A 14,914-nucleotide genomic window follows, 5' to 3' on the forward strand; every position below is an offset into this window, starting at 1 on the left:
CTCACTTTTGGACTTCTAGACTAAGGAACTGTAAAAGAATACATTTCTGTAGTTTAGGAGAACCGATTTGTGGTACATTTTTATGGCAGCCATAGCAAACCAATATACTATTGTAACCAATTAAAGACTGATCAGAATAACTTTATCTCAATCTAGGGCACTTTTCACAAATCGGAGAGCAGGAACTACATATGACGTCTGACCATTAAATGTTCTCTGGCCACATATACCAGGGCTGGTGGGTTTGAACCCAACCTGGGCCTGCCAAACAACAATATCACCACAACCACCAACAAAAATAGCCAGATGTTGTGGTGGGTGCCTGTATCCCAGCTACTTGGGAGGCTGAGGCCAGAGAATTGCTTAAGCCCAAGAGTTTGAGGTTGTTGTGAGCTGTGACATCACAGCACTCTACCGAGGGCTACATAGTGAGACTCTGTCTCAAAAAAAAAAAAAAAAAAGCAGTTCTATTTCCCGCTGTTTAACAGACAAGCAAATAGATCAGGTGGAGAGATTTGCTGGAAGCCACACTGGAAGCAAATGACAGAGCTAGCCCTGGGGCATGTTGTTTAAACCTCCCAGCCTCATTTTCCTTGTTTGTCAAGTGCAGGCCCCTGCCTTTTCCCTCTTAGTAGATTGAGGCACCAGGGCAAGAAGGAATCTGAAAGGTATTTCAGAAAGTGGAGGGGGTAGAAGGTGCCACATGGGGGAGGGATTCCTTTAGGCTGTCGAGGGCACTTTTCTAGTTTTCTATTAAATTCTTGATCCTTTCTTCCTCAGGCTATGTTTTCTACTAATCGTGGCACGGTTGGCGGCTTTTTCCTGGCAGGCCGAAGTATGGTGTGGTGGCCGGTAAGTTTTCTCTGAAATACTATGTGGGTAACTATGACATTCTCTTAGGAACGCATTTTCTTCTTGGCTTTGGGTGTCAGTGATTCTTCCTCCCCACCCAGATCCTTGACAGTGAGTCTCTTGGACACCCTTAATCTCTTATGGTAAGGGAAGAGCCTTTGAATAAGTAAGTGTTCAGCTGGAAACACATCACCAAGTAATGCTTGGTCTCCCTCAAGGGAGGACAAGACTGGGGATTATGCAGGAACAAAAAGAGCACACTGACCGAAGTGAGCTTGAGCAAATCTGAGTTTCTGTTTCTGGACCTATAAAATACGGGTGATAATATTTGCCTTCCACGAGTGCTATGAAAAGCAGTGACTCTCATGGGCTGGAAACTCGATAAATAACTAGCTCTTTTGGTGCTTTTTCCTACTTTAAATACCATGGAAGGTGGTAGAGATGATATTTTTAATTAAAGAGCTGCTAAAAATTTACTTATTTATTTTAATTTTTAAAATAAAGTTTAATATCTAGATATAGGCAGCAAGTGCCAGAAAAACTAAAAGTGTTGAAAACAATTTTTTTCTTTTTTTACTTCAGATTAATACGACTGTACACACAATTAGGTTACATGGTAACATCGTAAGGTGAAGTCTGAGTCGTAGTTATGTCTCTCACCCAGGAAGGGTGCCACATACCTGTGCATTGTTCCCTTTGGGTGGGAACTTTTGGAACCTTCTCCCCTCTCTTCCTTTCTTGAATTTAATTGAGTTTTTCTCTCAAGTAAGCAGGTAGTTGCTAATCCACTAGTTTCAGTTGAGCATTGAGCACCTGTGATGCTTGTTTCTTCATTCCTGTGATACTTCACTTAGGAGAGTGTTCTCCAGACCAATCCGGAAGAGTATGTTTATCTGTTTTACCTCAGAGCCGAATACAGCTCTGTTACATACATGGGAGGTCCTCAGTAAATACTGAATGGGCAGAGGGAGAGCCCCACACTTTTCCAGCTACAGTTTTCCTCTGGAATGGGGATTCCTCATCTCTTGGTGGATTTTGTATTTTGTATTTTTAAGAGGCATTTTCCCTGATGCTTGCACAGGGGTGGAACTATCCCAATCCAAAGTCATCATGGATGTGTGGGGGTGGAGGAGAAACCAGGAGGTGCCTTCCATCAGGGCTCTCAATTCAGCACAATGACCATTCTGATCCAGAGTTCTCACTTAAACAGCTGGTTAAACAAATTGGCCATATGCGCAATTCCTTTGTCTTAAGATATGAGTAAGCCTGTCTTGTGAAAGAGGAAGGAGAGTAACGAAGAGATGCTCAGCCAAAAGGCAGTGACTGCTGTGAGTTGGTTGCAGGATGGAACCTGCAAGGAGAAAGGAAAGACTGTCACGGCTGTGACATGTATAGCGCAGAGAGAACTTACCAGGAAGTCATGCCACATCCTGCACTTGGCCTTCATCAGCTATTGTGTGATGGATTTTACTAACTGGCATTGTCATGGTTACTTGGGTTATTCCTGAAGTTATTCGTATATTAAAATTAAAAAAAAATTATAGATAAAAATTGTATATGTTTACGACACACTATGGGATGTTTTGATATATGTATCCACTGTGGAAAGATTAAACTAGTTAACTTACCCATCACCTCACATACTTTTTTTTTTTGCAGTTTTGGCCAGGGCCAGGCTTGAACCTGCCACCCACAGTATGTGGGGCTGGTGCCCTACTCCTTGAGCCAGAGGCGCCACCCATTCTTATTATTTTTGTGGTGAAAATATTGATGACCTAATCTCTTAGCAATTTTCAAGTTATTATTGTTAGCTATGGTCACTATGCTGTATTATAGATCTCCAGAACTTATTCAATCCAGCTGAAACTCTATAAACATTTAATAAACATTTCCCTATCCCCTTTTGTCCTAGCCCCTGGAAACCACCGCTCTACTCTCTCTGCTTCTATGATTTTGCCTCTTTTAGATTCCGCATGAGTGAGATCATGAAGTCACTTCTATTTTTTTCTTTTTTTTTTTTTTTTTTGACAGAGTACCTCACTCTGTTGCCCTGGGTAGAGTGGTGTGGCGTCATCGTAACTCACAGCAACCTCAAAATCTTGGGCTCGAGCCCTCCTCCTGCCTCAGCCTCCCAAGTAGCTGGCACCTGCCATAATGTCCAGCTAGTTTTTCTATTTTAGTAGAGATGAAGGCCTTGCTCTTGCTTAGGCTTCTCTCAAACTCCTGAGCTCAAACAATCCACCTGCCTCGGTCTCCCAGAGTACTGGGATTATAGGAGTGAGCCACTGAACATGACCTCTATTTTATTCTTAAGGTGGTCAAGAATGGTGGGCAGATGCTGACTTCCGTGGTGGGTCCCTCAAGGTCTCTGGACACCTCGATGGGTAGAGGCACATACTTCAGATGCCTCCTTTCAGTTTTGTGTCAGGGTCTTTTGTCTTCTCATGCTTTGGACTTTTGTGCCTTCCTAAAAGCTGGGAAAGAGGCAGTTTTGATGCAAAGTTCAAGACAAGGCAGAACTGGTCCCTCTAGAGCTACGCTGTATAATACTGTAGCTGCTAGCCACACTGGCTCTCTAAACCAAAAGTAAAATTAGATAAAATTACAAATTGCTTTCCTTAGGCTCATAGCTATATCCCAAGTGCACAATAGCTATATGTGAGTAGTGGCTACTGTATAGGATGGTAGAGACCTAGCACACTTTCATGTTCCACTGGACAGTGGCACTCTAGATTTCTTAGGTTGGAGCGAAATCTCAGTGGACTTGAGATTTGCTGAATTAGAGTGTTGAACAGAACCTTGAAGTTAATTTATTTTGAAAACAGTGGACCCTTACGCCATCTAATGCCTCAGGGCCCCCTATAGCAAGCCTCCTAACTGTTCAGTCAGCCTCAGTTTATGCCCAGTCTCACTTCTCCTCCTCACCCCACAGTGCAGGAAACTCACTACATTTAGACAAACCTGCCCATCTTCAGACAGTTATTTTTTCTTTTGCTGACTATAATCAAGATGCCAATTTTTAGGGCCAACAAATTGGGTGAAGAAACCCATGAGGGGAGATACATGGGAAAGAAACACCTCTAGGAGACATGCATTTTGGGCTAGGCCTGGGAACACATCATATTTTTTGTGTGTGTGTGTGTGTGTGTGTGTGTGGCAGGGCCTTACTCTCATCATATTTTGTGTGTGTGTGTGTGTGTGTGTGTGTGGCAGGGCCTTACTCTCTTGCCCAGGCTAGAGTACAGTGGTATAATCATAGCTCACTGCAGCCTCAAAATCTTGGGCTCAAGTGATCCTCCTGTCTCAGCCTCCCGAGTAGATGGGACTACAGACACATACCACTATGCCTGGCTAATTTTTCTATTTTTTTGTGGAGACAGGGTTTTGATCTTCCTCTGGCTGGTCTTGAATTACTGAGTGATCTGATCTTCCCAATGTGCTAGGATTACAGGTGAGAGCCACTGTGTTCAGCTGGAAACACATCATCTTAACCACAGACAATGTCTTTCTTCCTGCTAGTGCTGGAGGGTGGTTGATGAAGGAAAGGGATTAGCCTCACCCCAAACAAGCAGGGTTCAGTGGTTCATGTGGGGTTTCCTGGGGTGGTGGTTTTCCTTATACATGCATGTCTCAGAATCGGATTTTCTTTCTTTTTTTTTGAGACAGAGCCTCAAGCTATCCCCCTGGGTAGAGTGCTGTGGCATCACAGCTCATAGCAACCTCCAACTCCTGGGCTCAAGCGAGTCTCCTACCTCAGCCTCCCAAGTAGCTGGGACCACAGGCGCCCACCACAGCATCTGGCCATTTTTTTTTGGTTGCAGCCATCATTGTTGTTTGGCGGGCCCAGGCTGGGTATTCGAACTCGCCACCTTAGGTGTATGTGGCTGGTGCCTTAGCTGCTTGAGCCACAGGCGCCGAGCCAGAATTGGATTTTCTAACCCACAGAGAAATAGGGCATCATTTTTTCTTTTGTGCAGAAGTCACTGCTTCCTTGATGAGTCTGACATTCAACCTTTCTTCTTCCAATTGTATTTTCCATTTAAGGTTTTATGAGAGTACGTCGATGGTTTCTAAACCTGCCCATGTATCAGAGTCACAGGAGGCAATACGTGTACAGCACCCAGCACTGTGTACCACAGGGGGTTAATAAATGGGAGTGTTAAGAAATGGAAGGAGGGTCTGAGTCCCAAAGGCATCCCTTATTGGCATCTTTCTAGCACATAATACTTAGCAGTGCTCTTAGTTATTTACCTAGCTATTGCTGCAGGTTGACCATGTGAATAAACGAACATGATTTATATGTATATTTATTTATACCACTGTAAACCATTAATTCTAGTTACCACATTTTAACATCTCTGAGAATGAGTTAGGTCTTATCTTCAGTCTGTGGCATGACATAGGTTGGGTGGCAGGTTTTTCTTTCTTCATGCTACATGAGGTATTTTCTGATAGTTGGTGTCCTAGAGTCAGTAAAGATGGTCATATTTCTTTCTTTTTTTTTTTTTTTTTGAGATAAAGCCTCACTCTGTCACCCTGGGTAGACTGCTGTGGTGTCATAGCTCACAGCAACCTCAGACTCTTGGTCTCAGCTATCTTCTTGCCTCAGCCTACATGTGCCTACCACAACGCCCAGCTGGTTTTTCTATTTTTAGTAGAGACAGGGTCTCTCTTTTGCTCAGGCTGGTTTTGAACTCAAGCAATTCACCTGCCTTGGCTTCCCAGAGTGCCGGGATTACAGGTGTGAGTCACTGTACCCAGCCATATGGCAATATTCTAACATAATGGGTTTTATGCTATTTTTGCTGCAACATTTAAGCTCAGCAGAAAGGCTTTAGGCACTGCCCTCCCCCCGATCCCTTGCCTCTGGTAACACAATTTTTATTAATTTTATTTGGTTTATATAAGGGGAATCTGTTAAGGTTTTGTTTGAGAACAATGTCCTGATGAGTTACAAAGTTTAAAAAATGCCATACAAAAATAATGAGCATTATGATTTCCATCTTAAAATGGTTTTAAAACACCTTAACCATACACACTCACACTTGCACAAAGGAATTAAAGGGAAACCATGGCGTGCGAGAAGCTCTAAGTATTTTGTCTCCAAAATAAAAAAAAAAAAATTAAAACAGCATCAAAAGCTTCTTAATTTCCACTTGAAATAAAACAGAAAGTCAAGCCTGTCATGTGTCCGTGAGACCATGCCCAGAACATCAGTTTTTCAATGTGCTGGCCCAAGGGGCACATGCTGGGCGGTGCTGACATCCTTCTTGGCCTGTTGGTTGCAACAGAAGCTCTCCAATGCAGCCCTTTGCCCCTTCCTTCTACCCAGTTGCTTTGTGCCACAGGAGGAGTAGGCAGTCAGAGAAACTTTGGGAAGAGAGTCCTGGGGGATTTTACGAAGGGAGGATTTGTGTTGACCCTGGGTTGATAATACTTCAGGTAGGAAAGGCTTAGGTGGTCACATAGGAGAAAAGCAGGAGAAAAATCACAGCTCATTAAAGGTTGAAAGGAGACTGGACAGAGGAGAGTCTGGTTCAGGGGCTTTGCAAGGAGTGGTTATCACCTGTGACAGACAAAGTTCCAGGAAATCTGGAAAAAGATTCCATTCCAGAAAATTTAATGAGACCCAGAGAGAGAAATAGTTTGTGCCTTGGTTTGAAGATAGAAGTGAGGGACACTAAGAGGGAGGGAAGACGGACTCCAGGGCTGAAGTTATAAGAGCAATTCACTTACAGAGGAAGCCAGGTGGGGAGGCCCCCACAAGTCTGAGTCATGCTTGAGGCAAGCCAAGGCAGCTCAGCTGAGCAATGTGAAATCTTGAAGCTGCACCTTCCGTAATTGTGGGCAGGTCGGTGGCTCAGGATTCCCTTTGTGTGAGGCACTGTGGTTTGGCATCTTTAACTTACAGCTGCCTGTGTGCTGTACTGTGATGATGACTTGGGGGATGTGGGAGATGCGAGGGTAGGGAGGCCGTGAAGTTCAGGAGCTAAGCTTTGAAGGAGAAGCCCCATGTTTTGGCTAGTGGTGACAGAAGTTTCTCAGAGAGGTGGGGCTGTACTTACCCACCCTGGTGGAGGACTCTTGTTTGGGGGGAGGGGTTTGGTCACACCAATGAATATCATTAGCAGAACCAGCCCCATGGGAGGGGTTGGGGTGCAACAGGTGTGGGCCACCCCTTTGACAGCCTCCTTCTCGACTCAGAAGTAAGCACTCCAAAGGGCAGGCGTGGGAACCACACAAAGAGCCAAAGGATTTGGCTCTTTCGAGCTTTGCAACATTGGGCAATTTGTTAATCTCTGAGTCTTCAAGAGTCTCCTTGATAAGCCAAGACAGTCAGATCCAGAGTCTCAAAGGCCCTTCCAGGACTAAAATTCTAAGTTTCTACATTATTGTTCAGAGACCAATCACAGGAAATGAATGAGGGTATGCTAGTCAGTCTATTGCCAGCTAGGGCCTTGAGGATGGCCTTGTGTGTCTCTCAACAGCTAGAGTCCCTTGCCCTTCCCTCCTCTCCCTTGTCCTTCCTTTCCCTTCCCTTCCTTTCCCCCTTCCCCTTCTTTTCCCGTTAGAGACTTACAGAAAGGAGCTTACCACAGTGCTTTAGGGCAAGGGTTGCCAAACCTTTTCTGTAAAGGGCCAGATAGTAAATATTTTCTGCTCTGCCACTACATGTGAACTCTGTCACAACTTCTCCACTAAGCTGGTGTAGCCTGAAGACATCATGGAAAATACATAAATGAATGGATCTGGCTGTGTTCCAATAAAACTTTATTTATAAAAAGCAAGCAGGAGATCAGATTTGTTGTTTTGAGGACACAGAGTCTCGGAACAGTGCCCAGCACACTCCAAACTCTGTGGTTTAGCTCTTGTTCTTCTTTTTAGCTGGAACCTTTTGGAGGACTACTATCAGATCACTTATCTGATTACATCTTCAGTGATCTAGTGCAGCCAGGAGGATAATTAACCCCATGGACTGCCCAAATTTATACAAGATAAGGACAGAGCTGAGTCTCCCTCTGATCTTCTGGTTTTTCAGGTCTTTTTCTCCTTGTCCTTTGAGACAGAAATTTATCAATAGGTGTGGTCTAAAGGCTAGTCTGAAAACAAGAGATCCTGGGAGAAATTTTCCCTGAGCAAAGAGGACAGCTTCTCAAACTTTCAAAATCCTCTTGAGTAAAAGATAGATCTGATTTATTTTCACTTTGTTGCCCTCAGTAGAGTGCTGTGGCACCATAGCTCAGAGCAAGCTCCAGCTCATAGGCTTAGGGGATTCTCTTGCTTCAGCCTCCTGAGTAACTGGGACCACAGGTGCCCACCACAACCCCCAGCTATTTTTTTTTTTTTGCAGTTTGGCTGGGGCTGGGTTCAAACCCGCCACCCTCAGTATATGGGGCCGGCGCCTTACTCACTGAGGCACAGGTGCCGCGCCTGATTTACTTTTTCTTTAAGTCTCTAAAACCTAATGATCAGATCAAAGTCTAGCCAGTTATGATGCCACTAGAGGGGCCAAATGGTGTCTTGGAAAAACCTGCCGGGGTGGAGACAGAGGTGGGAGCCCATGAAGCAGAGGGGGAGAGAGGGAACCAGGCAAGTGGACATGGGAGAGAGAGGAACCTCAGGAAGAGGCAAGAGGGAAGGACAAGCACGGGGCTCTTCATAAGCCCAAGGAAGTGATTCCAGCCTTCTCTGACCCCTAGGCCCTGCCCTCTCTCCCTGCTGAGTGCTTTTTCCCAGCATGTAGCTGCCTGTGCCCTTATTTACCCCAGTCCCCTGTGAAGAGGGCAGAGCCTGAATTTTTCTTAATCTTTAAAAAAATATTATTATTTCTTATAACACCTAATGCAAGGCCTTACACTGTAAGTAGGCACTTAACAAATATGGGTTGAATTAAAGAAAACAGAGGGAGGAGAGGGATATGTTGTCAGATCCTCATGTTGGTCTTCTTCAGGGGAACTTGTGGCCTTCTGATTTCAAGATCATTCTTTTTTTAAGCGCCAAAGGAAGAAGGAAAAACCTCATGTTTCTCTGTTGTGCCTCTTTTAATAATGGGATTTGTTAAGTAAAATTCAGATTCAGTCCAGAGGCTGCACATAAGGACCAGGAAGGCTGAAAGTTTCTGTAAGGCCACAGGGTCCCCACCCCAATAGAGTCCTAGGTCTAGGTTGAGCTTACTTCTGACCTCTAATTTCTGCACCTGTGCACAGAGAAAAACTGTGTGTTATTATTTTTTAGGCTCCTGGTAGTAAAACTGGAAAAGAAAAGCCCTAGTCATGGTACCCAGTTTCAGCTCCCACTGGACCTCCTGATGGAGGTTGGTGTGACCATGTTTCCTTACTATCTCAGGCCTTTGTTTTTTGTTTTTTTTTCTCAGTTTGAGGCAAGGTTTTGCAAAACTTGAGAGTTATAAGCATGGATTTCCTTTGGGGTGGGAGTGTTGCTTTTCATCATGGTTCCGGCGTTGCTCTTGAGCACACTCTCCCCCTCTCTGTTGCTTCTCTTCCTCTCGCTCTTTCTTTCTGGTGGAGCCACTTCACTTCTGTTCTTCATGGTTTAGTCTGTTCTCTGATCTGTGCACGGCCACCCACCACCCCATGTATTCTTTGTGTTTCCAGACATCCGCCGGAATGATGCGTAGCCAACTTTCTGTCATCTAGTTAGCACTTGTGCTCCCCACTTCTCCCTCCCCCGGCTGACTTCCCTGCATTTCTGACACATTAGCATTTCCATAGACAGAGGAAAGAAAAAAGTAAATTGTAATATTTCTAGTTGGCTGAGTTCAGGAGAATGAGAAGAGTGCCAAAACCAGGTGTCCTCAAACTATGGCCCGCGGGCCACATGCGGCCCTCCTAGGACATTTATCCAGCCCACCGAGTGTTTTTGCCACTGCTGCCTGTCCTGCTTAGCAGCCGACTCATCCCGGGGCCCACGGTCCGGCCGTCCTACAGTCTGAGGGACAGTGAACTGGCCCCCTGTTTAAAAAGTTTGAGGACCCCTGGCCAAAACTATCAGCTGTTAATCCAATAAGATCTTTAGATTATTCCTATTAGAATATATCTGGGATTAAATTTAGTTAATACATGTGACTCTCCCAGGACAGTGTATGATTAGTACTACCCAGGGGTTAGCTACTGTCATCGTTATCGATGTTATCATCGTCATCATTAACAAGATCTTATCTCCAGATCCTCCTCCACAACCGTGGATTCAATCATTCATCCATTTATTTATTTATGTATTTATTTATTTATTTTAGGCAGAATCTCAAGCTGTCGCCCTGGGTAGAGTGCTGTGGTGTCACAGCTCACAGCAACCTCCAACTCTTGGGCTTAAGTGATTCTCTCACTTTAGCCTCCCAAGTAGCTAGGACTACAGGCACCCACCACAATGCCCAGCTATTTTTCAGCTGCAGTTGTCATTGTTGTTTTAGCTGGCCTGGGCTGGGTTCGAACTGCCAGCCTCTGTGTATGTGGCCGGTGCCCTACCCACTGTGCTACGGGCACCACCATTCATCCATTTATTTATTCATCCATTTATACATTATTATTCTTTCATTTAACGACTGTGTATATGTCTGTTGCTGACGTAATATGTGCCAGATCCTGTGTTAGGTGCTGGAGTGTATGTGTGTGTGTGTGTGTCACTCACATTCTTTTTTTTTTGAGATGGAGCCTCAAGCTGTCCCCCTGGGTAGAGTGCCGTGGCATCACAGCTCACAGCAACCTCCAACTCCTGGGCTCAAGCGAGTCTCCTGCCTCAGCCTCCCAAGTAGCTGGGACTACAGGCACCCGCCACAACACCCAGCCATTTTTTGGTTGCAGCCATCATTGTTGTTTGGTGGGCCCGGACTGGGGATTCGAACCTGCCACCTTAGGTGTATGTGGCTGGCGCCTTAGCCATTTGAGCCACAGGCGCCGAGCCGTCACTCACATTCTTAACAATGAATGTGTAAAGTTGGGAATAGTGGTTACGTATTCTGTAGGATCTGTTTGAGTCAAGGTGGGGGCGGGTGAGTGGGAAGAAGCAGGGTGTTCCTTAACCTACACAGAAGGGCATTTCTATGTAGGTTTCTGACGATGGGGTATTTACGCCGAGAACTAAAGGACCAGAGGAAGCCAGCCATGTGAAAAGTGACTAAGGCATGAGTAATCCAGGCAGAAGGAACAGCATGGTCAAAGGCCCTGGGGTAGGAAGGAACTTGGGGTATTTGAGGAACTGAAAAGGGATCATTGTGGGGGAGACAGTGCATTTAGATCAGACCCTTCCAGTGAGGGACACTGAGGTGTCAGGCCCTCTGGATTGGTGGTGGCATGGTTACCAGCCTCCTTGACATCTAAATGGCAACCAAAGATCTTATTTGCCCATGGTGCATCAAAAACTGGTGGGAAAATGTCAGCATTGGTAGTGGTTTCCTGGTTTCCTGTCCCTTTGATTCTTTGGGCAAGGAGAGTTGATCAGGAAGGTAGTGAGTGAAAGATGGCCATTGTCTGTGGGGATATGAGCTGACAGAGCAAACAGGGATTATGACCACTCTGGAGCAAGGCCTGTGTCTAAATATTTACCAGAGTCTCAGAAATAAAATATTCAGGATAAATGAGCCCCACCTTGTTTTCTGTCTCAATGCAGGAAGTGCGATTCTTCGGATGGCAAGGGTCAAAGGTTAAACTTTTCATAACTTTCCCTTGCGAAAACAGAACTCACAAAAGGGAGACGCTAATCAAAATGAAAGACCAGTTCCTGGGAGGGGGAGGGAGAAATCTGAAATGAAACGCGCCACAGACGAGTACACGCCACTCCCTAGGTGGGTGGGAGTCACCCACCTTGCCCCTCACCTCAGGGAAGTTCAGAAGAGAATGTCCGGGCAGGAAGGAGGAAGTCAGTGTGGTGCCGTGGCCTTTCTCTGTGCCCTGGGGACTTTAGTCACCCTGGGTTGTGGGACCTTGGGCAAGTCACTTCTCTCCTCTGAGCTTAAGTCTTCTTATCTGTAAATGAAGATAAGAGTAATGCCAACCTTATAGGACTGTTGTGGGCATTAAATAAATAAAGTGAGTGGAGTATGTGGTCCAACATTTGGCCCAAAGGAGGCCCCACGAGAGAGGCCCCTTTCTTATTATCTCAGGATTGGGCTCTCAAAGTGTGGTACCCAGACCAATAGCATTGGTGAGACCTGGGGTCTTGTTAGAAGGCAAATTTTCTTGGTTTATAATTTTATTAAATTTTCATGAATTCCAGTCATTAGTGTGGATTATTATAATTCAACAGATGGAAATTTTTTTTTTCTGAGACAAAGTCTTACTCTGTTGTCCCAGGCTAGAGTGCCATGGTGTCATCATAGCTCACAGCAGCCTCCAACTCCTGGGCTCAAGTGATCCTCTTGCCTCAGCCTCTCCAGTAGCTAGGACTATAGGCACCTGCCATGGCACCTGGCTGATTTTTCTACTTAGTAGAGGTGGAGTCCCGCTATTGTTCAGGCTGGTCCTGAACTTCTGAGTGCAAGCAATCCACCTGCCTTTGCCTTCTAGAGTGCTAGGATTATAGGGGTGAGCCACTGCAACCAGCCTGGATTTTTTCTTTTTTGGAGACACAGTCTCACTCTGTTGCCTGGGCTAGAGTACAATGGTGTCATCAAAGCTCACAGCAACTCTAACTCCTGGGCTCAATGATCCTCTTGCCTCAGCCTACATAGTACATGGGACAGCAGGGGGCCTGCCACAATACTCCACTAATGTTTTCTGTTTTTAGTTGAGACAGGATCTCTTGCTCTTGCTCAGGCTGGTCTTGAACTCGTGCACTCAAGCAATCCTCCTGCTTTGTCCTTCTAGAGTGAAGGATTTTTTAAAATTTCAAAATATTAAGGGGGTACACATGTTTTTATTAAATGGATAACTTTTATTAAAAAAATCACACACAAAAAGCAAAATTTCCAGCCCCAACCCAGACCCACTGAATCAGAAACTTTAGGGGATGAGCCCAGTAATAAAAATAAGCCCTTGCCAGGTGTGGTGGCTCATGCCTGTATTCCCAGCACTCTGGGAAGCTGAGGCGGGTAAATCAATTGAGCTCACAAGTTGGAGACCAGCTTGAGCAAGAGCAAGACCCTCGTCTCTAAAAAAAATAGCTGGATGTTTTGGTGGGTGCCTATAGTCCCAGCTACTTGGAAAGCTGAGGTGGGAGGATGGCTTGACCCCAGGAGTTTGAGGTTGCTGTGAGCTATGATGCCAGAGCACTCTACCAAGGGTGTCAAAGTGAGACTGTATTAAAAAAAAAAAAGCCCTCAAGGTGATTCTGATTAGGGTTGCCAGATTTAACAAATAAAAATACAGGATGTCCAGCTAAATATGAATTTCAGATGAACAATAAGTACCTGAGATAAAGTATATCCCATGCAATATTTGGGACATACTTAACACTACAAGGAACTGTAGTCATTACTTATATGAAATGCAGATTTAACGGTGAACCTTATATTCTGATGTAAGCTCTAGTTTAAGGACCGCTATCAGAGGATATCCCAATGGAGATGTCCAGCACAGCCCAGAGAAGAAGGGAAGAGGCCCTGGGATCTCCTGATAGCCCTTAAAGAGGAGGACAGAAGCAGGGAGCCGAAGCCATCTCCAGAGTTCTGGACATTCTGGGCAGAATACAGACCATTAACAAAGAGAGGAGTTTCCTGAAATTAGCTGAGTGCATTTTCCATCTGAGTTATGACAATCTTGGTCCCTCAAAGAGAAATGACCTCTCTTGTCTCTTTTTAGGAGATTCAAGGCACTTGGTAAAAACATGGGCTGGGTAAGACCATTTATCAATACTTCTTTAGAATAGGATGCAAAACTTTCTGAAATGTTTTGCACATTTGCAACCTCATTTAAGTCTGATGTCGCTAAAAGGGATTCTTACCCTTGGTTTATGGTGAAGGAAACTGAGGCTCAAAGCAATAGAACAACTAGCTCAAGGTCATATAGTTTGTTATGGCAGAGCCAAGATTAGAACCAGGTTGGAAGGCTCCCAGTGTGCTTAAAAGGAGGGGAAGGAGGGGAAGAAGGAGCCGTTCATGCCATTTAATGGTGTTTTCAAGCATGATTGTGGATACAAGGTACTTTGTTTCTAATTCATGGGCTGCCTCTGATTGTGAAGCTAGCTGTGCATTGCCTTGGGCCACGCTGGACTCCTGGGCTAGAGGTCTGGAGTGTGTGTTTGCTATCGTACTTTCCTTGGGGTGTGGATGGAAAGATGAAATTAATGTGTAAACTTGAATCACTTTCTTCCTCTGGGCTATGATTTTGTTTTCATTTGAAAAAAAAAAAAAAAAAGCAGCACCTATAGCTCAGTGGGTAGGGTGCCGGCCACATACACTGAGGCTGGCAGGTTCGAACCCTGGCCAAGCCAACTAAAACAACAGTGACAACTGCAACAACAACAACAAAATAGTTGGGCGCCTGTAGTCCCAGCTACTTGGGAGGCTGAGGCAAGAGACTTGCTTAAGCCCAGGAGTTTGAGGTTGCTGTGAGCTGTGATGCCACGGCACTCTACCCAGCTTGACAGCTTGAGACTCTGTTTCTAAGGTGATTCCAGCTCTGACATCCTATGAACTGGGTTAAGATGTCAGTTTTCTATTTATTGTCACATGAAACATAATTGCATTTGGCGTTCAGTAACATCGTTTATGTCTTTATCTACATCACTAAAACAGACACACAACTTTCCTGCCTGCTCTGTTCTCAGTCCTCAGGCTGTGCCAGGGAATCTGAGACAGCTCTGGAATTATTGTCCTTTATTCATAAAAGGTTCTAAACGATCACATTATGATTGTAAAAACTTGTGAAAAAAATTGGAAAGTATTAAAAAATAACAAAAATGCACTCAGTGTTTTCTCTTCCAAAGTTAACCCCTGTTAAATTTGGATATATTTACATGTGCACTTATGCATATATTTAAACCATTTAGGGATCATTTGGTGTATAGGTTTATATGGTTCTTTTTGTTTTACATTTCTTTTCTTTTTCTTTTTTTTTTTTTTTTGAGATGGAGCCTCAAGTTATCCCCCTGGGTAGAGTGCCATGGC

The 14,914-nt window shown here is 44.8% G+C and overlaps 1 protein-coding gene across 1 annotated transcript in view; it reads left to right on the forward strand.

Annotated features, from left to right (window-relative positions):
* Window positions 1-14,914, forward strand: part of SLC5A1 (solute carrier family 5 member 1) — a 76,092-nt gene that overhangs the window by 7,475 nt on the left and 53,703 nt on the right. The window contains exon 2 of the mRNA XM_003797454.1: window positions 781-852. Within this exon, the coding sequence (XP_003797502.1) occupies window positions 781-852 (72 nt within the window). The remainder of the gene's footprint in view (window positions 1-780; window positions 853-14,914) is intronic.

Source organism: Otolemur garnettii, unplaced genomic scaffold (genome assembly GCF_000181295.1).
Source record: "Otolemur garnettii isolate 467f Iridium unplaced genomic scaffold, OtoGar3 scaffold00116, whole genome shotgun sequence".
NCBI classification, from domain to species: Eukaryota; Metazoa; Chordata; class Mammalia; order Primates; family Galagidae; genus Otolemur; species Otolemur garnettii.